Source organism: Dermacentor andersoni, chromosome 4 (genome assembly GCF_023375885.2).
Source record: "Dermacentor andersoni chromosome 4, qqDerAnde1_hic_scaffold, whole genome shotgun sequence".
Lineage (NCBI taxonomy): Eukaryota > Metazoa > Arthropoda > Arachnida > Ixodida > Ixodidae > Dermacentor > Dermacentor andersoni.
In genome coordinates, this window is record NC_092817.1 from 217,089,558 (window position 1) to 217,117,334 (window position 27,777).

Consider the following 27,777-nt stretch of genomic DNA (forward strand, 5'->3'; position numbering starts at 1 on the left):
TTGTGTGGCGGTTCGGTCGTTCCGTAATGCCGTTCGTCTCTGGAACCGTTAAGATCTGCGACGTTCACCGAGTGGTTCCAAGTAGCCGAAGGGAGTACCCAAAGAGTGTCTCGGAAAACGGAGGAGCTGCAACGTGGCGTCGCATAACGTGCCTGTTCGTCATGCCGCTGGAGCTCATCGCGGACTATCTGGCGGATGGCGGACGAAAGGTCTGAGTGCGTAGGAATCGTGTCAACACTTGCTACGGTCGTTACATTGGCCAGCCGTCCAAACTTTGGTGTAATTCGGCGAGTCTTCAGCGCCTCGAACGTACGGCATTGCCGTATCAGTTCTGATACAGTGTTCAAGTTCTCTTTGCCAATGAGAAAGTTATACACGTCTTCCGCTATTCCGTTTACGGCGTCCACCACTTTTCCTCTGTCATTTGAGGGTTGACGGTTCGGCACAGCTTCAAAATTTCTTCGACATAGGTAGTGCAAGTCTCGCCGGGTACCTGAGCTCTCTGGGCTAATGTGAATTACGCACGTTTCTTCTTTGCGTCCGAATCACCGAAACACTTCTTGATCTCCTCAACGAAGCGTGTCCATGTAGTTAGCATGTCCGCGTGGTTGTCATACCATACCAACGCCGTGCCGGCCAAGAAGAAAACAACGTTCCTAAGCTGAGTGGCAGTGTTCCAGTTATTTTGTTGGCTTACCCTTTCGTAATGGGTTAGCCATCTGCCTTCGCCAGGAACGCGCGTGGCTCTCGTAGTGCTGGATAGGGACTGGGCTCGCCAAGGCACTGCTGGTGAGGGTATTGTGCTGTGTGGCCATGATTGGGCGCGACGGCGAAAGTCCGATGAGGCGACGGCCTCGGCGTAGTTCTTGAGCTGATGGCTTCGTTGTAGGTCGCGGGAGCTGGCGAAACGAGGAGTCGCAATCTGCAGTCCACTCAAAGGGAACGCCTTTTTGGAGAAGGCGTGTTAAGGGATGAGCCATGTCAGCAACCCGGGGAATGAATCAGCGAAAGTAGGAGCACGAGCCCAAGAAACTTTTTAACTACTTGACAGAGTTGGGTACCTGAAATGCTTCTACGGCCGCAGTCTTTTGTGGATCTGGTCGGATGCCTTCTTTAGCGACCAGATGTCTTAGCGCAAGAGTCTGTGGTTCCCCAAAACGGCATTTTTTTTTTCATTGAGCACAACACCCGCTTTCTCCAAGCAGTTCAAGACCAAATCCAAACGTTTGTTGTGCTCACTAAACGTTCGCCCGAAGATCACAACGTCGTCTAAGTAGCACATGCAACCTTCCCATGTTAAGCCGCGTAATATCGTGTCCATGAACCTTTCGAACGTTGCGGGCGCGTTACACAACCCGAAAGGCATCACGTTGAACCCGAATAGTCCGTCGGGTGTTACAAATGCTGTCTTTTCTCTGCCGTCCTTGTGTATAGGAATTTGCCAGTAACCTGACCGTAAATCGATTGAGGAAAAGTAAGATGCCGCAAAGAGACAGTCGATCGCGTCGTCAATTCGTGGGAGCGGATATACATATTTCTTAGTAACGGCGTTTAAGCGACGATAATAAACGCAGAACCGCCACGTACCGTCTTTCTTCTTCACTAATATCACGCGGGCTGCCCAAGGACTAGATGATTCACGACTTACGCCTTTGCGTAGCATTTCTTGGACTTGATCGCTGATTATCTTGCGTTCTGACGGGGACACACGATAATGTTTTTGTCGGATTGGCTGGGCGGCTCCTGTGTTGATGCAGTGACGAGTTCTGGACGCAGGAATCGATGGCCGGCCATCGTGCTGCGCAAAGTCGAATACCGAGGTGTGTTTTGTAAGCAGGGCCATCAACACTCGACACTCGTGATCACTGAGTGGTTTATCAGTCATGGAAAGTATCTTCGAGCTCCCGAGGCTCGAGACACTGGTTGCTCCTCCATCCGGTAGCTTTTTAAGTGCCGCCACCGATACGGGCGAGTCTTCCCGAAACGTGGCAATCTTTAGGCCTTGAGGTAGCACTGCCGCTTCAGTGGAACAGTTTAGCGCCCACAGCCCCGCGCATCAATTGGTCATTAAGACTACGCAGTGCGGAACCAACACGTCCATGACAGAGCTCGGGACAATATCTATGTATGTATGTATGTATATATATATATATATATATATATATATATATATATATATATATATATATATACCAGAAAAAAAGCAGTTCTGGGTCCGGGTAAATATTCAGTGAAACAGACGCGCGTATGAAGCGGTTTATTGACGTTTCGGCCGTACCCCGGCCGAAGCGTCAATAAACCGCTTCATGCGCGCATCTGCTTCACTGGAGTTGAATAACACAGTAGCAATACTGTGAACGACAAAACTAACTTTTATTGGCCGAACCTGTGCCCACAAAACAGGCTACACTTATAGCACAACGATAGCGGCGAACACGCTCGGCGATCGTCGAAAATCTGATCAGCGGGTCAAGTGCGTCGGCTTTTATACAGCAGTCATCGAAGGTTCCAGACTAATCGTTGGGACCTGCATGCCTTCCAGAAAGTTCTACAACATTCGAGTCACGCGATGAAATCAGATAACACAAGGTTCGGCGACAACAGACAGCGGATAGAAGCATCGATAACTTTCCAGAAACTTAGGATACATGCAGACGCGTCCCGCGCTGTGCGATAACATTTGTTAGGCGGCGAAACGTGGTCGCCCGTTAAATAGAAGTACACGTGTCAATACCCCCCTCTTAAAAAGCATGCTGCAAACAAACAAAAGTAATAAAAAAGAAGCACTCGTAGCAAAAAAAAACAACAAAATAAGGAAGTTCGTCAGCGTCCATAAAAGGGTTTAAGGCGCACCACGTGGACCACATCAAATCGTGCGCGGCGCCGCTGTGAATGCGAAATGCCGTCTGGCACGACCTCATAGTCCAGTGTGCCAATACGTCGGATGACCTTGTAGGGTCCGAAATATCGTCGCAGTAGTTTTTCACTGAGTCCTCGTCGGCGTATCGGGGTCCACACCCAAACACGCTCGCCGGGCTGGTACTCGACGAAGCGTCGTCGGAGGTTGTAGTGTCGGCTGTCGGTCATCTGCTGGTTCTTGATCCGCAGGCGGGCGAGCTGTCGGGCTTCTTCGGCGCGCTGGAGATAGGTAGCGACGTCAAGGTTCTCCTCGTCAGTGACGTGCGGCAGCATGGCGTCGAGCGTCGTCGTCGGTTTCCTGCCGTAGACCAGCTTGAACGGCGTGATCTGTGTTGTTTCTTGCACCGCCGTGTTGTAAGCGAATGTTACGTACGGCAGGACGGCATCCCAGGTCTTGTGTTCGACGTCGACGTACATCGCTAGCATGTCGGCGAGGGTCTTATTCAGCCGCTCCGTAAAACCATTCGTCTGCGGGTGGTAGGCCGTTGTCCTCCTGTGCCTTGTCTGACTGTATTTCAGAATGGCTTGGGTGAGCTCCGCTGTAAAGGCCGTTCCTCTGTCGGTGATGAGGACTTCTGGGGCGCCATGTCGCAGCAGGATGTTTTCGACAAAGAATATCGCCACTTCGGCTGCGCTACCTTTCGGCAGTGCTTTTGTTTCAACGAAGCGGGTGAGGTAGTCCGTCGCCACGACGATCCACTTATTTCCGGTTATTGACGTCGGGAAGGGTCCCAGCAAGTCCATCCCGATCTGCTGGAATGGTCGGCAAGGAGGCTCGATTGGCTGTAGTAATCCGGCTGGCCGTGTCGGCGGTATCTTGCGTCGCTGACAGTCTCGGCATGTTCTGACATAACGGGCGACGTCGGCGGTCAGGCGCGGCCAATAATACTTTTCTTGTATCAACGATAGTGTCCGGGAAAATCCGAGGTGTCCAGCGGTCGGATCGTCATGTAGGGCATGCAATACTTCTGGACGAAGTCCTGACGGGACAACAAGAAGGTAATTGGCGCGGACTCGTGCGAAGTTCTTCTTGACGAGTAGATTGTTTTGAAGCGTGAAGGAAGATAATTCGCGCTTAAATGCCCTGGGGACAACCTCGGTGTGCCCTTCCAAATATTCGACGAGGCCTTTTAGCTCCGGGTCTGCCCGTTGCTGTTCAGCGAAGTCTTCCGCGCTTATAATTCCAAGGAAGGCGTCGTCATTCTCGTCATCTTGCGGCGGTGGGTCAATGGGTGCGCGTGATAGGCAATCGGCATCGGAGTGTTTTCGTCCGGACTTGTAGGTTACAGTGATGTCGTATTCTTGTATTCTGAGGCCCGGATTCTGAAACACTCCTTTCCTTACTAAGGATGTCTCACACGCTCTAAGGCGACCTGCCGTCAATTCTGGAACGTACCTTACTAAGGGGCACTAAGTTAGGGCCTCCTTGGTGCTTCCCCGCGCTTAGGGAGCGGGAATGCTACCTTCATGCTTCCTAACCATGCTCCTCTAACTGAACACATGCTTTTCCGCACGACTTTGTACGCGCTACGCTCGGCCAGAATAGGTGCCGTGCGCAGCCAAGGCCGCGGTAGCCAGCCGCCGTGTATTGACGTTTAGTTTGGTTCCGCAGACCGCGTTTTGTGCCATATCTTTTTACTTTGATTTTGTGAAAAGCGAGCGGCGAGAATGACGTCCTTGCGATATTTATCCGAAGACGATAGCTTCGAAAGCTATGCACGGTTTCATCGACGAGCGAATGAACTTCTTTACGGGACTTTGTACAAGCCTCCGCCTTTGACTCCAGCCCGGCATCTGATTGACAGGCAGAATCCGCTGGAATACTACGACGAAGTGGACTTTCTAGCTCGGTAACGTTTTTCCAAGCGAGCTGTTACAGCCATACTGGCAGAGCTGCAACTTCATTGTAGCCTTGACAACAGAGGAGAGCCGCTGGCTGCTCTCTTGAAGGTAGTCGTCGCACTGCGTTTTTACGGAACGGGTGCCGTGCAAACTGTTGTAGGCGACCTTGTGTGTGTATCCCAACCCTCTGTGTGCCGATGTATTTGGGTGGTGACACAGCTGATATGCCTACGTCTGTATCCCAGTACGTTTGGCTGCCAAGCGCCAGTGAAGCGAGGGTGGTCATGGCCAGGTTCTATTCAATCGTAGGATTCCCTGGCGTTACTGGGTGCATCGATTGTACTCATATACCCATTAAAAGTCCCGGCGGAGACGACGTAGAAGTCTTCCGAAACAGGAATGGGGTTTTCTTGGCAAATACGCACACACGAAACAAAACGCACGCAACAACAAAAAAGAAAGCGACGCCTGACCAACCGAACTCAGATGTTGCCATAGTTGCTAGACTGAGTTTTCTTTACTGCCATATGAAACATTCTTGAACTATTTTTACGTTATTAGCCAAAGAAATAGAATTTATGCCCCGATATAGAAGTAGAAATGCAATTTTAACAGTCCCGGCACTTTACCTTGGCAATTAATTACAAATATTTTGCATTTTTTGTAAGTAATCTCGAAACCAGAAGCGTCTAACGTTACACTTCCTTTGGTGAGGCGCTCCTTCCGCAGGGAAGGCGAAAGGAAGCTTCAAGAATTCGCGGTGGCCTTCCGAGGGATCCTAACGTTTAGGTAGCATGTAGGACTCCTTGCGGAAGGTAGGGAAACGGTCTAAGATTAGGAGCATTTCAGAATCCGGCCCTGAGGCTCCACCGCGCCAGTCGTCCTGAAGGATCCTTTATATTGGCTAGCCAACACAGCGCGTGTACATTGACATTGACACGTGTACTTCTATTTAACGGGCGACCACGTTTCGCCGCCTAACAAATGTTATCGCACAGCGCGGGACGCGTCTGCATGTATCCGAAGTTTCTGGAAAGTTATCGACGCTTCTATCCGCTGTCTGTTGTCGCCGAACCCTGTGTTATCTGATTTCATCGCGTGACTCGAATGTTGTAGAACTTTGTGGAAGGCATGCGGGTCCCAACGATGAGTCTGGAACCTTCGATGACTGCTGTATAAAAGCCCACGCACTTGACCCGTTGATCAGATTTTCGACGGTCGCCGAGCGTGTTCGCCGCTATCGTTGTGCTATAAGTGTAGCCTGTTTTGTGGGCACAGGTTCGCCCAATAAAAGTTAGTTTTGTCGTTCACAGTATTGCTACTGTTTTATTCAACGTCACCACCACGTGACAATATATATATATATTCACACAGATGAAGAAGATGAAGGGGTAATATAATGCTCCCAGTTTCCCCCGCGCGTGGAAGCGGCCAACCTGGCTGCTGGTTATGGCGGCAAACGCCGTGTGAAAGGTTTTAAACGCGAAACATGCACAATCTCTGTGGAACGGCAGCGGCCGTCCAAAGGCGGAACAACTGGAGTGACACGATAGTTAACTGGCGAAGTCTGTTCCAGAACAATGTAGGGCCCGATAAAACGGGACTGAAATGTCTCGCATAGTCCAGAAGCGCGAACTGGGGTTCACAGTAACACTTCGTCTGCAGCGTGGAAGGAAACGACACAGTGAGATGCATCATAGCGACCTTTGCGGTCTTGTTGACTGGCGTCGGTGTTGAGGCGGGCACGTTGGCGACGCCGGGCAATGCGCGAAACAAACTGCTCACACACTGATCTGGGCGAAGGCACAGGGACACCGAAGAAAGAAGCGTCGAGGATAGTGAGCGGTTGGCGACCATACACGAGGAAAAAGGGCGAGTATACCGTAGTGCGTTGGACGGCCGTGTTGTATGCGAAAGTGACGAATGGTAGAATCAGATACCAATTGGTGTGGTCAGGGTTGATGTACATAGATATGTTGTCGGACAGCGTGCGATGAAAGCGCTCTGTGAGACCATTAGTTTGAGGGTGGTAGCTGGAAGCCGTTTTATGGATGGTATTGCACGCATGGAGAACATCGTTGAGAAGTTAAGAGAGAAAGGTCCTGCCGCTGTCACTCGAAATGACACGTGGGGCTCCGTGCCGTAAAAAGGTGGCTTCCAAGAAAAAGGCTGCAACCTCCTCTGCGGATCCCGAAGATGGTGTGGCTGTTTCAGCGTACCGTGTCAAGTGGTCTACAGCAGTGACGATCCATCGTTTACCGCCAGTGGTTAAGGGTAGCGGTCCATATAGAGGTCGATACCAACGACTGCGGAAGGACCTTCAGGACACAGGACAGGTTGGAGCAGACCAGTCGGAGGTGAGGCCAGTCGTTTGCGGTGTTGGCAGAGCGAACAGGAAGCCACGTATTTCGCTACGCTGGTTGCAAGTTCAGGCCAAGAGAAGCGGCTGCGAATCCGCTCGTAGGTTTTGTGAAAACCAAAGTGACCGGCAGTGGGATCGTCGTGAAAGGTTCCTGATATCTGGGCCCGAAGTGATCGGGGAACGACAGGAACTCAACGGTGTCCTTCGGGATGAAACACGTACCGGTATACTATCGAATTTTCGATCTTGAAGTTCTTCAACTGCCGACGGAGCCGAGCGTTAGGTGGGCGAGATGATCCGCGAATACGTTCCATAACGGAGTGACAGTAGGAGTCATTACGTTGGCTAGAGGCAAACGTATGAGAATGGCTAGATGGGAGCTGGTCGAGAGCGGCGAGCGAAGGGAATGCAGGCGACGCGCCCTGCGGTTTCCTCACGGAAGGTAGTAAGCAAGCGGCGTTTGAAGACGGTGGTAAGGGACAACGGGAGGGAGCATCGGTATCCTGGTGTTTCGTTCCAGACTTGTAGGTGACGTCGAAGTCGTATTCTTGTAAACGGAGTATCCAATGGCCGAGACGTCCCCTTAAATTCTTTAGCGTCGCCAACAAGCACAAGGCGTAGTGATCAGCAACGACCGTAAAGTGGCGGCCGTGCAGATAAGGCCGAAATGTTTGGACGGTCCAAACAACGGCGAGACACTCTTGCTCGGTAATCGTATAATTTTTCTCTGCAGCTGTTAGCGTTCGCCTTGCGTATGCAACCACACGTTCTTCAGAATTTTGCTGACGTTGCAGAAGAACAGCGCCGATACCGTGTCTGCTGGCGTCAGTATGTAGAAGAGTGGGTGCGCTTTTGTCGAAATGACAAAGCACAGATTCGGACGTGAGGGCACGCTTGAGTGCGTCAAAAGCAGTTTGGCATTCGTCCGACCATACGTAGGGAGCTCCAGAAGGAAGGAGTGGGTGGAGCGGCGCCGCAATGGTGGCAAAGTTACCTATGAAGCGCCGGAAATACGAAGCTAGACCAAGGAAGCTACGCAAGTCTTTGGCGCGGTGAGGCCTGGGGAAGCGGAGGACAGCGGTAATCTTGTCGGCGTCGGGTCGAAGGCCCTCCTTGCTGAGAAGGTGTCCGAGCACTTTAATGGTTTTGCTGGCGAAGTGGCACCTTTTTGTATGCAGCTGAATGCCAGCAGCTGAGAGGTATATCAGGGCTTCGTCGAGGCGCTGCAAGTGCTGATGGAAGGTCGACGAAAATATGATGATGTCGTCAAGGCAGCATAAGCAAGTCTTCCGCTTTAGGCTCCGTAGTACGGTGTCAATCATCCGCTGAAATGTGGCGGGAGCAATACACAGGCCGAAAGTCATTACGTTAAATTCGTAAAGTCCATCGGGTGTGGCAAAGGCTGTTTTCTCCTTATCTGCTTCGTGCGTGGGTATCTGCCACTATCCGGAGCGTAGATCAAGGCTGGAGAAGTACTCCGCTCCTTGTAATGAATTTAACGCATCATCGATTCGGGGCAGTGGATATACATCATTGCGGGTTATTTTGTTCAAGGCACGGTAGTCTACGTAAAATCGCACTGAGCCGTCTTTCTTACGCACCAAAACGACAGGTGACGACCAAGGACTTGAAGATTGGCGTGTTATGCTACGTTTCAGCATGTCGGCAACGTGGGTATCGATGATCTGTCGGTCAGCGGAAGAAACGCGATATGGCCGCCGGCGCACGATGGTAGTTCCATCTGTGTGTATGCGATGAGCCGTCGCAGAAGTCTGTCCCAGAAGAGGAGAGTGGACGTCGAAGCAGTCTTTATGCTTGGATAACAACGCTAGTAAGTCCCCCGTCTGCTGCGGCGTTAGATCGGAGCTGATGGTACTCGGAGCTGATGGTGATCGGAGCTGATGGCGATCAGAAGCAGGGACCGGATCCATAGCTGTGGGTGGTTGTGAAACAGCAGTAGTCGAGGTAAGCACGGAGACATGCTGAGTGTCCAAGCCGCACATGAGAGCGGCGCCTTTAAAAAGTAGGACTGGCTCATTGGTTGTGTTGAGTACAGCCAAAGTGGCCATGCCGTTGGTGAAGCGAACAAGGCTGGGTGCCCGAGCAATCCCTTTGGATAAGCAACGGGCTGACGGTACAACTAAAACGTCACCATCGGTGATGTCAGAGTTAACTGCAAGGAGTTGTTCGCAACCAGGGGGCACCATACAATCGTCAGCAGTTCGTAAGCGAAAGCGCGGTTCGTGCACATAGTCGGAATTGTCGGTCTCTGTCAAGTGAACGAGGCGTTCACGGCACGCGACGAAAGCCGACGCCGAAGAGAGAAAGTCCCACCCTGGTCTAAGCATGTGAGCACAGGAAGTCAACACTGCGAACTGGATATGGTAGCGTATCCCGTCGATCGAAACTCTAACGGTGCATTGCGCCGATGGCCGAATCACAACATTATTTGCACCACGAAGAAGAGCTCCACTGTAAGGTGTAGTTACTTTGCGTAGGCGAGCGCACAAGCCAGCGTGAATAATAGAAATAGCGTCCCCCGTATCAAGCAATGCTGGGACTGGTACACCTTCTACGCACACGAATAAAGTATTGGCCGGGCACGCTGGAGGAATTGTAGTCTGTGCGAGCCATGCAGCTTTCCCTCCAAAAACTGCACCATCTAGTTTTCCGATCGGTAGTCAGGAGTGCGGGTGGCCGGTTGCAGGGGTGATGTCGAGCGTCGGAGAGGGGAGGGCGATTGGCGGCGCTCTGGACGGTAGTTGCGAGGCGCTTCGGGAGGTGGAGAAAGTGAGCGTGGGGAGAGCCCGCGCTGGTAAGGGCTCGGAGGAAGCAACGGGTCTCTCTCATAAATATCTTAGCCACGGCGTTCGTCCAGTTGTCTTCTTCGGCAAAAACGCGATATGTGACCGCGAATACCACAATAATAACAAATGGGACGGGGCCTAGGCCGGGTAGTGTAAAATCCTGTGGCAGGCGGACGGGTTGGTAGAGTCGCCAGATGGTTGGGGGCAGTAGCAGGAGCAGGAGGCGCTGTCCGAACGAACGCTGATTGCATAGCCGCAACCTGAGCATACGAGGTGGATGGCGAAGGAAGGCCACAGCTCGCCGCGCAGGTCATGGAGGATAGCTCCTCTTTGATGATGTCGTGTAGGCCAGGAACCGAAGGCTGAGGCTGGAGAACGGGAGGATTGAGCAGGCGACACGCTTGGAGCTCTTCGCGTATGAGAGTCCGAATCAGCATACGCAGGCCGGTATCCGACGAAGGAGGCGTGTCACCGGCGACAGGTTGTAAACTGATGGCCTCCAGTGCGTCCAGGTGTTGGCAAGTCGCGATCACATCGTTAACGGTATTAGGATTCTTGATCGCCAGTGCGTTGAACGCGACTTGAGCAATGCCCTTTAGGATGTGACGAACACGACCAAATTCCGTCATAGTGACGTCAACACGGCGACAAACGGCGAGGACGTCCTCGATATAAGATGTGTATGTTTTCCCGGGAAGTTGCGTGCGTCCATCAAGCTTTTTCTTGGCCACCTCAGAGCGGACGTTGGGCGCGCCAAAAACCTGTCGAAGCTGGTGTTTCAATGCCGCCCAGTCAGGCAAGGTGCTCTCGTGGTTGAGAAACTAAGTCCTGGCAACGTCAGTGAGGTACAATGCGACATTGCGAAGTTTGTGCATGTCATCCCACCGGTTAGACTCACTCACGCGGTCATAATTGTGCAGCCAGTCATCAACGTCGTCACTACGAAGGCCAGCGAACATGGTGGGATCGCGCTGCCGCGTGCTTACGGTCCATGAAAAGAGAGAGAAAAAACTTTTATTTTTACGCCAGCGTCCGGCGCTCAACCCGTGTCGGTCAGCTACCAGTCGTCACCCAACACGTCTCTGACGTGCTGGATAAGCACCGGCAGGAGAGTGTTAGTTGCATGGGGTGGTGGAGTGAGCCAGTCCGTCCATGACCGTGGCTTGACGTTAGTGGGAATGGTGGACAGGGCTAACTGCAGTTTGGGTTGAGTGTGAGGGCAATGCCATCGACAATGCTCTAGGGACGGATATTCCATGCAGTTCGGGCATTTCGGTGACCCAGGTAGGCCTTGAATATAGTGACGGAAAAGAGGAGTCACTATTGAGTTTGTTTGAAGTCTTCGGAGAATAGCGCTGTCTTCTCGCGAGAGGTTAGCAGGTGGAGTAATAAAGGCGACAGCATTGGCGCGAAGTTGCTTTAAAAGTGATGTGCGCTCTTTGTGCAAAGTCTTTCTGTGTTCCCTTGGGTTAAATTCGGATGGCCATAAGCACGGAGGACCCGGAAAACTAACTACGCGGGTGAGCTCATGAGCTCGTTAGTTCCTCCCCATGCCTTGGTGCCCAGGTATCCACTGCAAGGTAACACAGAGCGAAGGGTGTGCATCCAAGTGACATTGAAGTAGGCTGTGTATATGCTCAGGTAGCAAGTTGTCGCGAAACATGCGGCATGCATCTTGGCTATCGGTGCGAATAAAGATGCGTTGGGTAGGATGATGAGGCCGGGTGACTGCTTCGAGAATAGCCAGAGCCTCTGCGTCGGATTGGTCGGGGACTGCTATGTGTGCGTTTACATGTTCGTAGTCAGGGCCGACTACTGCAGTTAGACATCTACCCTCCGAGTGACTGGCGTCCGTATAATAATACGTAGTGTCTGGTAGTGGGTTTTCCCTATTTATTCGTTTGACTAACTGGGGGCGGCGAGCTTCGTGTTTATGCGGCTGCTTATGTTGTGCTACGGGTAGGACCCTTAATCTGGGTAGTGAGTCCCATGGTGGTGAATACAACGCTGGAAAAGGGGGTAGGGCGCCTGTCTGGTATCCTTGATGTTGGAGCAGTTTGCGCCCTTGTGGGGATGTTTGAAGCCTTTGAATTTGCGCTGGTCTGCAAATTGTAATACGTTCATCAAGTGTGTTGAAAAGCCCAGTGGCGGCCACAAGGTCGTTTGCGGCAAATCGGGGTATTTCTAAAGCTAATCTCGTATATTTGCGGAGCGCTTTTTCTAATTTGGAGTGCTAGGTCTTGGCGAGAGATTGATATAGAAGTTGGTAGAGCACACGGGAGTAGACAAGCGCCTCAATAATCCTTGCAAGTTCTTGCTGCTTTAGTCCTCTGTGTTTACGTCTTACTCTAGATAGCATGTGGTATATCTGGTTTAGTTGTCGGATTGCTTTTTCCAACCATACTTCAGCTCTACCGTCATCCTGAAGGATGAAGCCTAGTATTTTGATGTTAGATCGGCGCGGTATTTGAGTGTGTTCGATATGGAGACTGATGCTTTGGCGCTGCTCTTCCGCGCGGCGGCCTATTTGATTAGTTACTACTATGTACTCAGATTTTGTTGGAGAACACTTAAGCCCAATACCGTTAACGTATTCGTGAATGGTATCTAAGCCTGACTGGATGATGTGCTCCTGTTCTCCAAGGGACCCCTTGCAACACCATATAGTAATATCATCTGCATAAATATTGTGTTCGAGTAGTGCGATGGAAGAGAGCCGGGCAGGCAGATCGAGCAAAGCAATATTAAAGAGAGTGGGTGATAGGATTGAGCCTTGAGGGACTCCTATACTAAGAGGGTATGGCGCTGAACGCTCTCCATTGATTTGAATTTCTATAGAACGACCGGTAAGAAAATATTTAATATAATTGTAGAGGCGGGCGCCGGTTCGTAAGGTCAAGAGGTTCTTGAGGATAGCGGAGTGTTTCACGTGGTCGAACGCCTTGTGTATATCTACACCTGCGATTACTCTGGTTTGTACGAGACTGTGATTTTGATACACATCTTCTGAGATACGAAGCATGGTATCCTGAGTGCTAACATGTGATCTAAAGCCTGTCATTGTGTAAGGAAAAGCACTACTGTTCTCTAAGTGCCAGTTGAGACGGTTAAGGGCCATGCGTTCCATCAGTTTGCTTACACACGACGCTAAAAGATATAGGACGTAGGTTCGTGATACAGTTGGCTGGTTTGCCGGGTTTCGGGATTGGTATTATTATTGCCGTTTTCCATTCCTCTGGAAGGATTCCGGATTCCCAAATATTATTGATGTATTCTAAAAGTTGCTCTAACTGAGAAGAGGGTAAGTTACGAAGTGTACTATAAGTAATCCCATCTTTGCCAGGCGTTGTGTTTCGTTTCAGCGATGAGAGAGCCGTAGGTAACTCAGCTAAAGTAAACAGGCTGCTTATGCCTGTTGTGCTCTCTTCGAGTAACTCAGTTGGGTAATCCGGAAGTTGTCCTGCATTTTGGTCTAAGGGATAGAACGTCTGACGAATTTCTTCAGCTATTTCTTCGCGTGTCTGGCCAGAGCTCATCATGATCTTGTCCATAGTGTGTTGTGGTTTTCCTTGGCCCAAAAGTGATCTTAAGATATTCCACACTCTCGCAGTATGTAGGCGGCCGTTGAGCTTGTCACATGTTTCTAACCAGTTTTCTGTGCAAAGATTTTGCGCGTATTCTTGTGCTTCTAATGTTATTTGCTCTATAAGTTTGCGAAGGCCATGATTATGTTTGTTTCTTCCAATTCTGCACTATCCTGTGTCTTTTATCCCATACGCTAAGCAGATGAGAGTCTACGTGTGGGTTTTCAGCAGTACGCGCAATCATTTTGGTGTACTTTTTCCTCGTCTCTCTAATATTCTTCACCCATGAATGTAGGTCCGGCTGTTCGTCGGCCCTATCTAGGTCTGATCGGAATCGGTGCCAGTCAGTAAGTTGTGTATTAGAAGTTGCGTTAGCAAGGCGAGTCTTAGAGCGAGGAATGCTTAGAGTAACTTCAATGATGTAATGGTCACTTCCAAAACTTTCGTGAAGATTCGCCCAAGTTACATTCCCAATTCCGCGGCACCAGCTTAAGTCGGGGTTAGAGTCACGTTCGACACTGTTTCCTTGGCGCGTGGGCTCGGTTGTGTCATTAAGGAACGTATACTTGTTATCTTGCATTTTTCTTTCGAGGCGCTGCCCTGCTTTCGTTGTGCGCTGGTAGCCCCATGATATGCTATGTGTATTGAAATCCTCAGCTATAATGATGTCTTTGTCCTTATGTAGCTTTGTGTTCATGTCCAGCCATTTCAGAGAAGAAGGACAGTCGAGCCTTGGGGCCCAGTATGCATAGATAATTAGAACGTCACGGCTGCCGAAGCGGCATTGGACAGTAACGTCCTCCTGAGTCGAATTGTTTATGGAGTCAGTATCGATTTGTATAGCTGGAATATGTTTGGCAACATAAGTTATAGTGGTAATGGGAACGGTCACACCCTGTGGAGCTCTTTTGTCTCGTTTAGTAATACTTCCTTGGGTAAAGTGTTCATATCCTGGTCATGATATAAGTCCGCAAGCTTCTTGAATTAAAAGGATATCTGGTTTCTGTGCTTCTCGGCAGATGAATTGTTGTAAGGAAGCCTTCTTCCTTCGAAGGCTCCTGCAATTCCATTGCCATATTACTAGAGGTCGATTAGGACCTGCCATATTACAGATTTGCCGAGCCGGAGGGCTCATCGACCTTGGACTGCGTGGATGTCTGTGCACGTGCGAATATTTGCGCGTTGGCTACTAGCTGTTGAACGAAGACATCAGTGCGTGCAATTTCTTGTTTTAGCTATTGCATTTCAGCCTGTATCGTGCGAATCACTGCAACCTCATTCGCGAGGCTGTCTACTTTAGCCGTTAACACCTGGACCGCTCGTTCAAGGCGCTGCATGCTTGTTTGGTCCGGCATGTGAGATGGTGTTGTAGATGGTGTCATAGGGCGCTGAAGAGCTTGAGAGTACGAGTAATGAAGAACTGGAGTCCGTAAAATAGAACGGATTGACTGTGAAATGTTAGGTGAGGATTGTGAGGAATTAGTAGGTAGGTTTGGACGGACTGGCTCACCGTTATCAGAGGCTGGCTGGCTCTTGTCATTTCTGGAACGTTTCAGCTCCGGAGTGGTAGATCGCTTGGCGATCTTAGACGGCGGGCTTCCATTTGGAGATTTCTTTTTCTGGTGGTTTGGTTGGCACTGCGACTTCGGCTGCGGTTGCGGCTGCGACTGCGGCTGCGCCTGTGACTCCGGCTGCGACTCGTCGGCCGAAGAACTGCAAACCGGTTGGAAGTAGCGATGGATGTGTCTGGGGTCTTGTCACTTATAGTGACTCTTGTGTCCTGTTGACGGGGACGGTGTGTCCCATGTGGCAATTCAGGGAAATCTGATGTATGCAGTAGGGGCTTCGTGTTGCGCATCCGTCGGCGACGGTGCTTGGATGCCCGCGAACGCGCCGCGCGTTCCGAATCTTTTCTTGCTGGGCAGTCTTTCGAAGTCGGCGAGTGTTCACCGCCACAATTATGCCAGTAGGGAAGCACTCGTGGGGGGGTATGCTTTCCGCACTGGGAAATGTTCTACTGCATTGATGGCACATGCAATACATCGAACGCTTTGGGCATACCTCGGTGGCGTGACCGAGCGTGAAGCAGTGCGAGCACAGCGAACTTCTGTGTCGAAATGGGTAGAGGCGCTGGACAACGCGATTAATAAGGGCAAATCTGGGTAAACGTGGGCCTTCCACCGTCACCATCACGGTGTTGGACGTGCCTATACGGCGAATTGTCAGGAGTTTCGCTTGTTCTACTTCCACAATACTCTGCAGCTTTCCGTCGCAGACCGATGTGGGTATACCATGTATGACGCCGCGTGCGTTCATAGGATCAGTGGCCACGTAGGTGTTTGTCTCGTAAGCTACATCGTTGATAGTGATGCTCTTTAGTTCCACGAGCTTGTCGGCAGCAGATCGACGATAGGTGTCAACGGCCAGCAGGTTTTGTGTGGTGCGGATATTGAAGTACGTGTCGCTGCGTTTCACTGTGTTGAGTCCTGCCGCCGAGCGGATAGCGTTGCCCAGGCTACCGACGTCGATTGCGGCAAGGTTCAGGCATGCCGTGAATTTAACCATCACAGTGGTGGCTTGTTGCTGGCGCGGCGTTGTCCCTACGGTGCGCCAGTGGCCGAGTGTCGCAGCGGACGCCGCTGCTTGCTCGATTTCCATGCTTCAGAAGCCCGCGAACGCGCGTGGCGTCGGTGGTGTCGAGGTGGCGTCCAGCGAAGGACTAGGCTTAGTGGCCGGCGGCCGGCTAAGCCGGCCAAGTTCTTCCATTAATTGCGCAGAAACGATGAAAAGTTCGTCTCACCAGAAGGTGGGTACCTTGAAACGTCTTCCTAGCACAAGTTTTGAGTCCTATCGAAGAAGTTTCCGTTGATAGGGTGAAAACTTCGAGGACCAGATGGGGATCCGTACTGACTCAGCGACCGCGTCTCGCGTCTCTCACGGTCCATGAAGGAACGGCCGGTGGGGACCCAGCACCTCCACCACTTGCGAGACAGCTGTTAGCCTCAACGGTTTATTGCGCCGGTCGCGCGCTGAAGCCGATGACGCTGGCCATGATGAATATACACAGATGAAGAAGATAAAAGGGTAATATAATGCTCACAATATATATATATATATATATATATATATGTGTGTGTGTGTGTGTGTGTGTGTGTGTGTGTGTGTGTGTGTGTGTGTGTGTGTGTGTATGAACGGCACGTTACATTGCCATTGGTGGCTGATAAGAGCAACGAGCTTGTCAGCGATAATTTGATGCCATCACTCTCAGGCTTTTTTCTTTGCTGAGACAGCAAGCCGCAGCAGGCAAAACATGGATCACATGCTCATAGAGGGACGCTCAGGCTACTGTCGCATTTAATTCACTCGTAAGTATAACCAGCGGTGGGAGAGTGGTTCGTGTTGTATCAGTAGCAGTAGTGCCTTATACGACAGTGGCACGTAACCATGTGGGATTCGTCAAAAAGCGAATAGCACAATTATAAACTTAAGTATATTTAAACGTAAAAGTAATCGTATGGAATCGTCCAAAGCGTACGAACGTAATGTATGAATTTGCCCTTTAATTGAAATGGTTGCAATGTTTACGAGGGTTTCGCAGAAGTCCTGCTTACACATTGTGGCGTATTTCATAGTGGTGTATAATAAATTAGTATGTTCCCGCTTTAGATTGTAATGGTTGTGGTCGCGCATGAAATAGATGGCAGCTGGCCCATACCGTCGTCCAACTCATCCACGCTGAGGACGTTGTTGAAGGGAGAGACTTGTTCTCATCGAGAACGAGGAATATTGGATTTATTTACAGTATCTATATGAGAACGTTACAGTTAATCAGTCTAGCATTACTGAAAGAGGAATGCACCCCCAGCAGCCGCGCCACGGCTGCTTATAAACACTCTGTCCTCCCTAGATCCCTAGCGAGAGAAAATGGCCGATCAACCGTCGACCGATTCGGAGCGTCCAAAGTCATCGTAACCGACCCGGCTTTGAGGGGGAGGGTTTACACACTCACTTTCGCACAGTTTTCACTGACCACACTGAGGTGAGAGGGTTCCCGCAGATACGGGTCCTCCTGCCCCAAGCAGGCTCCTCTTGGTCCCAGAGTTGACCCCGCAGACAGTGGCCGCTGCGTCTGTCCATTGACTGACGACTTCTAAGACCTGTGAGGCGATGCCGCAAAACACCTTCTTCCAGGAGTTCCACCGCTTCAAACAAACCGTGACGGTGATGGCGAATCCATTAACAATACTTGGTCCGCCGACCGCACCCGGACATGATGGCGCCGATGGGCTGGGGACTGTCGTAGTGTCGTCCTTTCAAAGTCAGTCGCCGCAGTAGACATGGTGGCGCCGTTCGGTTGGGGACAGTCGTTTCCCCGAAGTCGTCAGCTTCCGGAGGTCGAACGTAACAAGATGTACTATTAGGCGCTGCTTACAGAATTGTGTTGTGTTCTATACGCGGATCTACAGAGTGGTAAACCTAATTCGTTGGTTTATTGAAATGCCGTCAATTTCAAGAATTAAAAGAAATTGTAGCCTAAACGAAAGATTTCACTATTTCCGCGATTCAGTACGTTTTACTTTTTTTTTTCTTTTAAATGCAGCGAGCCCCATCAAAAGTGGTGCAGTCGTTGCCGAGAAGAACGTGCCCCTGTGCTTAGATGCAGCCTTGGAAGCAGTCGTGTGAAGCGCGTTCGTCCCTTGTTTTCTCTCAACCGCAGGGTCTGCTCCATGGTGGTCCCCGCCAGGGCCAGTGTCGCCGCTGCTCTGCTCTTCGCCGTTCACCCGGTGCACACCGAAGCGGTAAGTGCGCGCGCGAGGCATCCGTGAGACCCGCGAGCTGCCGGAGTGAGTACCGTGGAGACGCGTGAGCCCCGTCTACGTAACAGGGCTGTCGTGTCCAGTTTCCATCTCGGCCTCTGTCGCTTGCCGTGCACCACGGCTTCGTCACATTCGAGCACGCGGTGGCGTGGTGCACTTGGCTGCTCCCTACTTGCCGCCATCACTGCCGTGTTTGGCCTAGACGTGCAGCCGCGTGCTGGTGTCGGAAGCAGTTAAGAGAATAGACATATACCAATTTATAAATGTAAGTAGGCAAGAAGAAAGGCTGGAGAATCGGGGAATGTCACCCGCATTCGACGTTTTGTCTTTTTCGTCGTTTGCACGATACTGAAGCTTGCAAACGGCGTTTTCCGTCTGCTCTTTTTGTTGTATCACATAAAAAAATGCAGACTCATGCGCACATCCCTCCAAGTCACGACTACCTTGCCTAGTGTTTTCGTTGTGAGGTCTGCACTGACGTTTACGAAGCCCAATCAAACAAATCAGTGACAGCTGCGGCGCAGCTGCGCTTGCTTCGGAGCTTGCACATCACGTGCGGAAGTTTTTGCTTTGTCAGGCCGTTGGTGATCTAATCGTCGAATGGTGTTCGGCGTGGTCGCGCATTCGTGCGGATTTGGTCGTGTTTTCGAATTCACATTCATATCCTATCTTCAGGAAAGTTCCAGGATTTATTTTTGTTACTTTTTTTTCTGAAAGTAAAACTCGAGAAATGGATGTTGTTGAGTCGCTTTGTATGTGCTCGGAGTAGGCATAGTCTTGCAAGGGGCTTCCATGGTAACTCATTAGGAGGCACACCTCTATCTCATCATCATCATCAGCAGCAGCAGCGCCGCCGCCGCCGGCGCCTGTTTTATGTCCTTTGCAGGACGAAGGTCTCTTCATACGATCTCCAATTACTTCTATCCTGCGACAACCGATTCGAACTAGCGCACGCGAATTTCCTGATTTCATCGCTCCAACTATTCTTCTGCCGTCCACGACTGCGCTTCCCTTCTCTTAGCACCCATTCTGTAACGATAATGGTCAAACGGTTATCTAAGAGGCGCATTACATGAACTGCCCAGCTCCATTTTTCTCTCTTGATGTCAATTAGAATATCGTCTGTACCCGTTTGCTCTTTGATCCAGACCGCTCTCTTTCTGCCTCTTAACGCTATGCCTAGCAATGTTCGTTCCACCGCTCCTTGCGCGGTCTTTAACTTATTCTCAAGCTTCTTTGTCAGTCTCCAAGTCTCCGCTCCATATGTCAGGCCTGGTAAAATGCACTGATTGTACATCTTCCATTTCAATGATAATGGTAAGCTTCCAGCCAGGAATTGACAATGTCTCCCGTATGCGATCCAACCTATTGTTATTCTTCTATGAATTTCCTTCTCATGATCAGGGTTCCCTGTAATTAATTGACCTAGTTAAAGTACTCCTTCACAGAATTTAGAGGCTCACTGGCGATCTTGAACTCTTATTCCTTTGCCCGGCTATTCATCATTATCTCTCTTTTCTGCACATTAATCTTCAACCCCACTCTTACACTCTCTCTCAGTTAAGGTCCTCAATCATTTCTTGTAACTCGTCTGCATTGTGGCTGAATAGAACAATGTCATCGGCAAGCCGAAGGTTGGAAATATTCGCCGTCGATCCTTACTCATAATCCTTCCCAGTTTAATAGCTTGAATACTTCTTCCAAGCAGTCAGTGAATAGCATTGGAAAGATTGTGTCTCCCTACCTGACCCCTTTCTTTATAGGTATCTTCTTGCTCTTCTTGTGTAGAACTAACATAGCTGTAGAACCTCTGTAGATATTTTCCAAAGTATTTACGTAAGCGTTCTGTACACCTTGAGACATAATGCATCTATGACTGCTAGTTTCTCTACTGAATCAAATGCCTTTTCATAATCTATGAAAACCATATACAGAAGCTTATTGATGTAGTTGTTCTGCGGAAACCCGTAAGGTGGAGAGAAGTAGTGAATAAAGGGAAAAATCAGACATCCACCCGTTCGTAGCAATTTGCTACAAAAGAAACCCATGCGGGTTCCACGCAAGAAAAGCCTCATAATTTAAGAAAAATTCGCCCTGGTCCAGGACTCGAACCCAGGACCACCGCCTTTCTTGTAGCAAATTGCTCCGAACAGGTGGATGTCTGATTTTTCCCTTTATTCATTACTTCTCTCCACCTTTCGGGTTTCCGCAGAACTACTACGTCAAACACATGCGTTTGCTTCGTGTAGTCGACAAATTTGACTTCGCCCTGCCATCTGCTAGCCGCCTGGTTAGCTCAGATGGTAGAGTGGCTGCCCCGGAAAGGCGGTGGTCCCAGGTTCGAGTCCCGGACCAGGACGAATTTTTCTTCATCTATGAGGCTTTTCTTTCGAGGAATCCGTATGGGTTTCCCTTGTAGCTAATCGCTACGAACGGGTGGATGTCTGATTTTTCCCTTTATTCAGAGAAGCTTATTGTACTCTACGGATTTCTCGATAGCCTGATTAATGACATGGATGTGATCCATTGTAGAGTATCCTTTCCTGAAGCCATCCTGTTCCCTTGGTTGACTAAAGTCCATTGTTGCCCTTATTCTATTGGATATCATTTTGGTAAATATTTTATATAATACTGGGAATAAGCTAATTGGCCTATAATTTTTCAATTCTTTAACGTCTCCTTTTTTGTGGATTAGTATAATGTTTGCATCCTTGTAGTTTTCTGGGACCGTTGCAGTCGATAGAGACTTCGTATAAAAAGCCGCCAGTTTTCCAACAATTATGTCTCCTCTGTCTTTGATTAAATCGACTGTTATTCCATCTTTTCCTGCCGCTCTTCCTCGTTTCATGTCTTGCAAGGGCCTTCTGACCTCATCGCTAGTTGTAGGAGGAGTTTCTGTATCCTGTTCATTACTAAGGGAGGCATCCTGACTCCTCTGGGTACTATACAGGTCAGTATAGAATTGTTCCGCTTCATTTACCATATCTTCGAGATTGCTGATGATATTACCCTGCTTATCTTTCAGTGCATGCATCTTGGTTTGTCCTATGCCAAGTTTATTTCTCACTGCTTTCAGGCAGCGACCATTTTCTACGGCTTCTTCAGTCTTTCTCACGTTATAGTTTCGAATATCCCTTATTTTCGCCTTGTTGATCAGTTTTGACAGTTCCGCGAATTCTATGCTATCTCTTGAGTTGGACACTTTCATTTTTTGTTGTTTCTGCTTTCTGCTAGAGAGAGGGTGGTTTCGCCTCGTACCGACGCTCGAGTTCGACGGTGCCCTGTACGCAGAATCCCGGCACTCGACACAGTGCGCAATGCTGTCGTACCCATGTGTTTCCCATTATCCACGTCTGCGCATACCCGTTTGCCCCGTACCGTTGTGCCTTTCATTAGGCTTTTCGTACTTTGTACTTTCAATTGTCCCTCTGCATGTTATCTTCGGGAGTGTCTGCTTTTCTTCAGAGACGCCGACAGCCGTATGTGCAAAACTGCAACGCGGAAGTCGGAAATTTGTAAAAGCGTTTTTTCAAATTTAGTCTGGGTACTTCTTGTTTGTATGTTTGCTTGCACCTCGCCTTTTAGGAAATACATCTTCCATTGTTGGTCGGCGCTTCCCGTCTCTGTAGTGTCGTGTGCGCTGCACGATGCATCACGGAGGAGCCGCCGCTGGCGGGCGGAGACGCAGGCGAACCGGCACGCAAGTGACGCTGGATATGGAGATGTATATCTGGTTGCATGGTGCGCTCGAGCGCCTCCATGCTGAGGCGGCAGGGTTTATGTTCCAGCTTTAGATTCGACGACGTCGCTTGCGGCGGTGATGCGCTCACACCGCCCAGCTACGTGCCGACGGCGCCAGCAAACGTATTTTGCTATCGCTTCGAAGCCGTCGCGGATGGCGCTTCAAAACGGCCACAAATGCATACATTTGAGGTAGCTTAACCTTCTCCTCATCTTAATTTCAAGCATCAAAAGGAGAAAGACTGGCTAGTATCTGCGGTGTCTAGGCCGAGATGCCCGAGTGCGGGCTTGTCTCGCTGTGCGTCAGCAAGCGGGCGCTGCTTTCGAGTTGAACTATTCTCGTATCGCGGCTCCCGTTAGAGCTAGAGGTTTGACACTGGTGGTCGCTTGTCATGAAAGGTTTAGACCTCAGGTTATGCTACTTAGCATTCATTTCCCTCTAAAACAAGTTATTGTAGCCGATGCTCGGGCGGCGGGGACGCAAGGTACGCAAGCAAGGGAGAAACGTTCTTCCCCTTTTGATTGCCGCAAGATGGCGCGACACGTGCAGTGCGTGTCACCGTCCTGAAGGAGGAGATTGGCTGCTTCCTCCTTTCTTGCTCCCTTTATTTTTTAAGAGCGTATAACCTGTAAATAAGTGCATTGTACACCATTGCAATTTGTGTCGACCGCACGGCGTGTCAGCCGCCTTTTAGCGGCGAGGCACGGTGGGATTGGCAACTTTATGTGCGATCGTGCAAAGTGGATTCTAGTGGGAATGCATTCTGCCTGACTGTTTGCCTTAGTTGTGCACCTCACCGCTACAGGGCCACTGACATGCGGTGCGGTCGACGCTCGCGCGACATCGTTAAAAAACTGCAAGGGTGTGCACATCATGTTCCGTGTTTGGTTTACCGTTCTCCAAATCCTAAACTTAGAAAGCTTCGTTTACACGGACATACATCATAGATCTTTAGTGCCTAATTTTGTTACGAGGTCAGTCCCGCAAATTTACTGGCAGAAGTTGTATAAATTACTGTAAGCTTGGGCATTGTTGGTTTCCCGCTTTGGCCTTTTAGCGCACAGAAGACACAGGGACAGTGTGACGGACGTCGACAAGCGCTCGTGCTCTAAAAGGACAAAATTGTACAAAGTCTGCTGTGTGTAGCCTTTTAAGTTCGTATGTATTGCTAGTGCAATCCAAACATTTCCTTGCAGGTTGTTTCGTCATGAAAGAACGACGTCATATTAGCGACGTAGACTTTCGTGTAATCTGCCTTTAGCATCAAATACCAGCTCTGAATATTTTTGCTCATTGTTCACACACGTGTCATAGAAATGTACAAGTTCAAAGCCCGTGATGCTCCGTGCACGCAGCATACTGTATTCGGGATAGACAGCTCTCGCACATGCCGGAAACATTCTTCTGGAATTGATTCCTATCTTTCTTTCTTTTTCTCATTCATTACACGGAGTATGTGTAACCTTGCTACTCGCAAAGTCAAATTCGGAGCAGAGCGCGTTTTGCCCCTTTAAGCAGTGTTTTCACTGGGGCCGTTTCACAGTGGTGAGAGCGCATCACGGGACGGCAGTGCCTCGCCTTTCGTTGCCCAATGGCGTGGCATAGACGTCGCCCAGGGACGTTTTGCTACGCGGGCAGCAAACATCGTTCCCTGGCTGGGTAGACATACAGCGGGAATCTCGCCGACCACTCTAGCAACCTAGGGCACCGCGCTCACAGGCTACATCGAAATCGCCGCTGCCTTCGCGTGTACTTGGCCTTTGCTATGCCAGTTGAAAATGACAACAGAGGTTGCCTTCAGTACTACAGAAATTTCTGTTGTACAACAGTATTTTTCTGTAGTAACTACAGATTCCTGATGGAGCGACAGACTTCTCTGATGTCCAACAGGCATTTCTTGTTGTGACTACAGAAGTACACTCGGTCGTATGTCTCTTGTTACAAGAGAAAGCTGAAGCTCTACAACAGATTTTTGTAGTACTACAGAAAAATTTGTCATCACAACAGGCACCCTGTTGTCCCAACAGAAATGTTCCTGAAGTAACCCGACAAACTTCTGTACTGCTACAGAGAGCTGTTGAAATACTACAGAAACCTATTGTGGCAACAGGCCCCCAATTGTCACAACAGAAGTGTTCCTGAAGTAATGCGACCAACTTCTGTTGTACTACAGAAAAATGTTGTTGTACGACAGAAACCTATCATTGCGACAGGCCCCCAGTTTTCATAACAGAAGTTTTCCCGTAGTAATGCGACAAACTTCTGTTGTACTACAGAGAGCTGTTGTTGTACAACAGAAACCTATCGTTGCAACATGTACCCAATGATGACAACAGAAGTGCACTGAAATTATGCGATGCGACAAGCTTCTGTAGTGCGCAGTCGAAAAAGACAACAGGAATTCCTGTCGCAACTACAGAAATTTCTGTGGTACGACAGAAGTTCCTGACGTTTCTGTAATTTACAGACATTTCTGACGTTACGACAGAAATTCTGATGTCGCAACGGGAGCATTCTGTCGCGAAGACCAAGAGTTCCGAAGTCCCAACAGAAACGTTCTGTCGCGACAACAAGAGTTCTGAAGTCGGAACAACAGCTTTCTATCGTGACAGCGACTCTGACGTTACGACAGCAATTCTGACGTCGCAACACAAGCATTCGGTCGCGACGGCCAAGAGTTCTGAAGTCGCAACAGAAGCGCTTTCCATCGCGACCCTTTAAAATTGTATGTCTCGCATCGGTGGTGTACACTGTAATTTTCTCTTGCGCGGTATTCAATCGCGCTTCTCTGAAGCCGGCAATGCTGATAGCACCGACACCGCTCTTAAAGTGGACATGGCCAATTGTTATAATTGCGCCGTGGCGACGCGGCACCAGCAACGCCCTACCGGCCTCCTCAACAATCGGCCGCTGATCAAAATCATACCATCTGCGGGAATGGCTGCGTATCCGTTTTGTTTTATTTGGTAAGATGTGGCACACAGACCTGTGGACTTGCATGTGCGGTTACACGGACACATTAGTTAATTTCCCAGAAATATTTCACGAGCTTATGCGAAGTGGAAAAGAAGTTTTAGGTTGTTCCACAGAGTTGCGTGAAAAGCTGTCCCGCTCGGGTCTCACTAATCTGGTACAGCGCTGCCGTGAGAAGCCAGTATGCTGTCAGAATGAAGACTCATCCACGAGTGTTTATGTAGCTATTTTGCATTGAACACATGAATTATATGCGTGCTCAAAAGTGTAAAGAGCGAGAGACAACTGTCAAAATTAGCAGTAACAACGCTAACAGTGTCCCGGGTCACCGTTGTCTATTTCTGATATTCTTATTCGATATGGATATCGTACAGCAAAATCGATGTTCTCGCACTCCACGATGTACCTGTCGATGGTAACAACACTTTTGCTCTTCTAGAGATGCAGCAGTTGACGCGGTGGAGTGAAAGCGCATCTTGGCTTTTAAAATACAAATGTAAACAGCAACGCAGAGAGCAATTTTTACTGTTGACATAGCCAAACTGTACTCTGACAAACGTGTGCGGCGTGGTGCAGTGGTAAGACGCTGGGCTCGGCATCCTCAGGTCGGAAGTTCGAATCCCGGGCGGGAAGGGTTTGTTCTTTTTTACATTTTTTTGTACTAATAATTTTACATATCCTTAAAGAGGTCTCTGTCAATTTTTAATTAAATAATGATCAGGAACTACAGAACTTTCGACTACAGGACGTCACACTACAGATAACAGAACGTCAGACAACAGAACTACAGACGACAGAACTACAGACAACAGAATGACAGAAACAACGTCCCAAAATGCGCACACTGAAAATTTCCTGTTTCGTTTTTCAAGTGGGATGGTCCCGAGAATATTAGGGACCATACGTTCGCTTCGCCGTGATTGTGTTTACGTGGCACCTGCTGACATGTCGAAGCTCAGTGATGAAGCGACCATTGTATTCCATCTCAACTACCACAACATACCCGTTGAGAGTATAGCCAGCTAAACCCGTCTGCTGACACTGACATCCCTCAATGCCCGCACAGTCGGTGTGAGCGCAGGAGCAGCGCGAAGCAGCGTGACTGTAATGTAGTAGAACACTGGCACGTGTGCCGTTGACGGATAAATGAATGATAACGCCACGAGGTGGATCTGTCTGCAGCAGGCGCACAGTGGAGGAACTAGCAAGCTTACCAGCAAGTGTGCGACCGGTATGGTAAGCGACAGGGCAACAAAGGACGACAAGCGAAATGTCAGAGAGGCTGGGATTGGGTGGCTGCAATGGAAAAGAAACCTCCTTCCTATGAGTGACTACCTAAGCGGGAAAACGAAATCAGGAAAGTAACAATCTATGATGTCTCAAAGAAAAGCTCATTGCTTTTCGAAGCAAAATCAGGATGCCTTGTAACACGCATTTGTAAAGCGAGGTACAACTAGGAAGAAGAAGCATGTGCTTTCTGCGGTAAAGCTATGGAAACGATTGAGCATGTTTTATTAGAATGTGAAGATATTTGCCCAGCGGTCAATTTAGGCAGCTCTGGCCTCCTTGAAGCGCTTGGGTTCAGCGAGAGCATGGGGGAAGTAAACATGTCGGCAGTAGAGCTAGTGAAAAGCGATTGGAAGTTTGGTGAAAGTAGGCAAACGACAAGGCGACGAAGGCTTGCAAAATAAAGTTCCCAATAGGTATTCAGAAAGTTTGGTGATGGGAATTCTTCGTGGGGTTTTTCTTTTTTTTAAACATAGATAGCACTTTAGGCAATATAATAAAGAGTGCTTGATGGGGCAAGCAACCGCCCAAAGGGGGCGCTTGTAGCATCCATCCGACCAGCATTAAGCAAAAGTGTTAAGTGAGCTTATGACAGCGTAGACCGGGTGTATGTATGAAATATCCTCAAGCATGGGGGCATACACGACAATTTCTTGCAGCTGTTCAGGGAGATATGTAGGGACAACCAAGTACAAATCATACGGCAAGGCCGCAAACCGATCAAGTTGTGTAACTTCTCTGAGGACTGAAGCAACGGTGTCCTATATCTGCATTGTTGTTTGCGCTTTACGTTACTGAATTAGGTATTGATCTATCTTACAGCCCTGATTGGCAAAAAGTGCAATGAAAGGTCCCTGTGTAAGCAGTCGACAAAGTGGTACTGGCACGCAGTGCAATGGATTTACGGAGACTTGCGAATATAAGTGGCAATAGCAGGCCTTAATTTTAGCATAGAGAAATTGACAATCGTGACCCGTAATCACGAGACGGGCAATGACGTGGTGTCAGTTCAACAGGTAGTCATACCCATAGTCATGGTAACTTCCATGGAAGCGTCACTCCAGCTTCTGTCTCTCGCCAGTCGCCGGAAACATTCTCGTATATGCCTTTTCCACAAAATTTACTATCACAACGCATATCTGCCTTCATTGTCGATTGCGCCTGCTCGACTTGTTTCTGCGCGTCTTGGTCATCCTCAGAAGGTCAGCCTTATCCAGAAGTATTACGGTTGCACACTCACTCTCGTTTTTTCCCATGACTGCGTAAGATTGGAACCGGCTACCAGGATCTGTAAAGAGCATCAGTGACCCCTGTTCATTTTAAGAAGGTGCTCGTAACTCTTTATTATCGATCTATTTTTCACATGAAGCAATATATCTTGTTTGTTAGTCTTTGTTGGTTCTCTATTTTTTTTTTTTTTGGCGGGTACAACTCTATTTTAATG

At 49.4% G+C, this 27,777-nt stretch overlaps 1 protein-coding gene across 3 annotated transcripts in view; it reads left to right on the forward strand.

The window, feature by feature from the left end:
- Tmtc3 (Transmembrane O-mannosyltransferase targeting cadherins 3) overlaps nt 1-27,777 on the forward strand; it is a 789,094-nt gene that overhangs the window by 481,621 nt on the left and 279,696 nt on the right. For all 3 annotated transcript variants that reach the window (XM_050185292.3, XM_050185293.3, XM_055074786.2), the window contains one exon: nt 18,232-18,313. In XM_050185292.3, the coding sequence (XP_050041249.2) occupies nt 18,232-18,313 (82 nt within the window). The remainder of the gene's footprint in view (nt 1-18,231; nt 18,314-27,777) is intronic.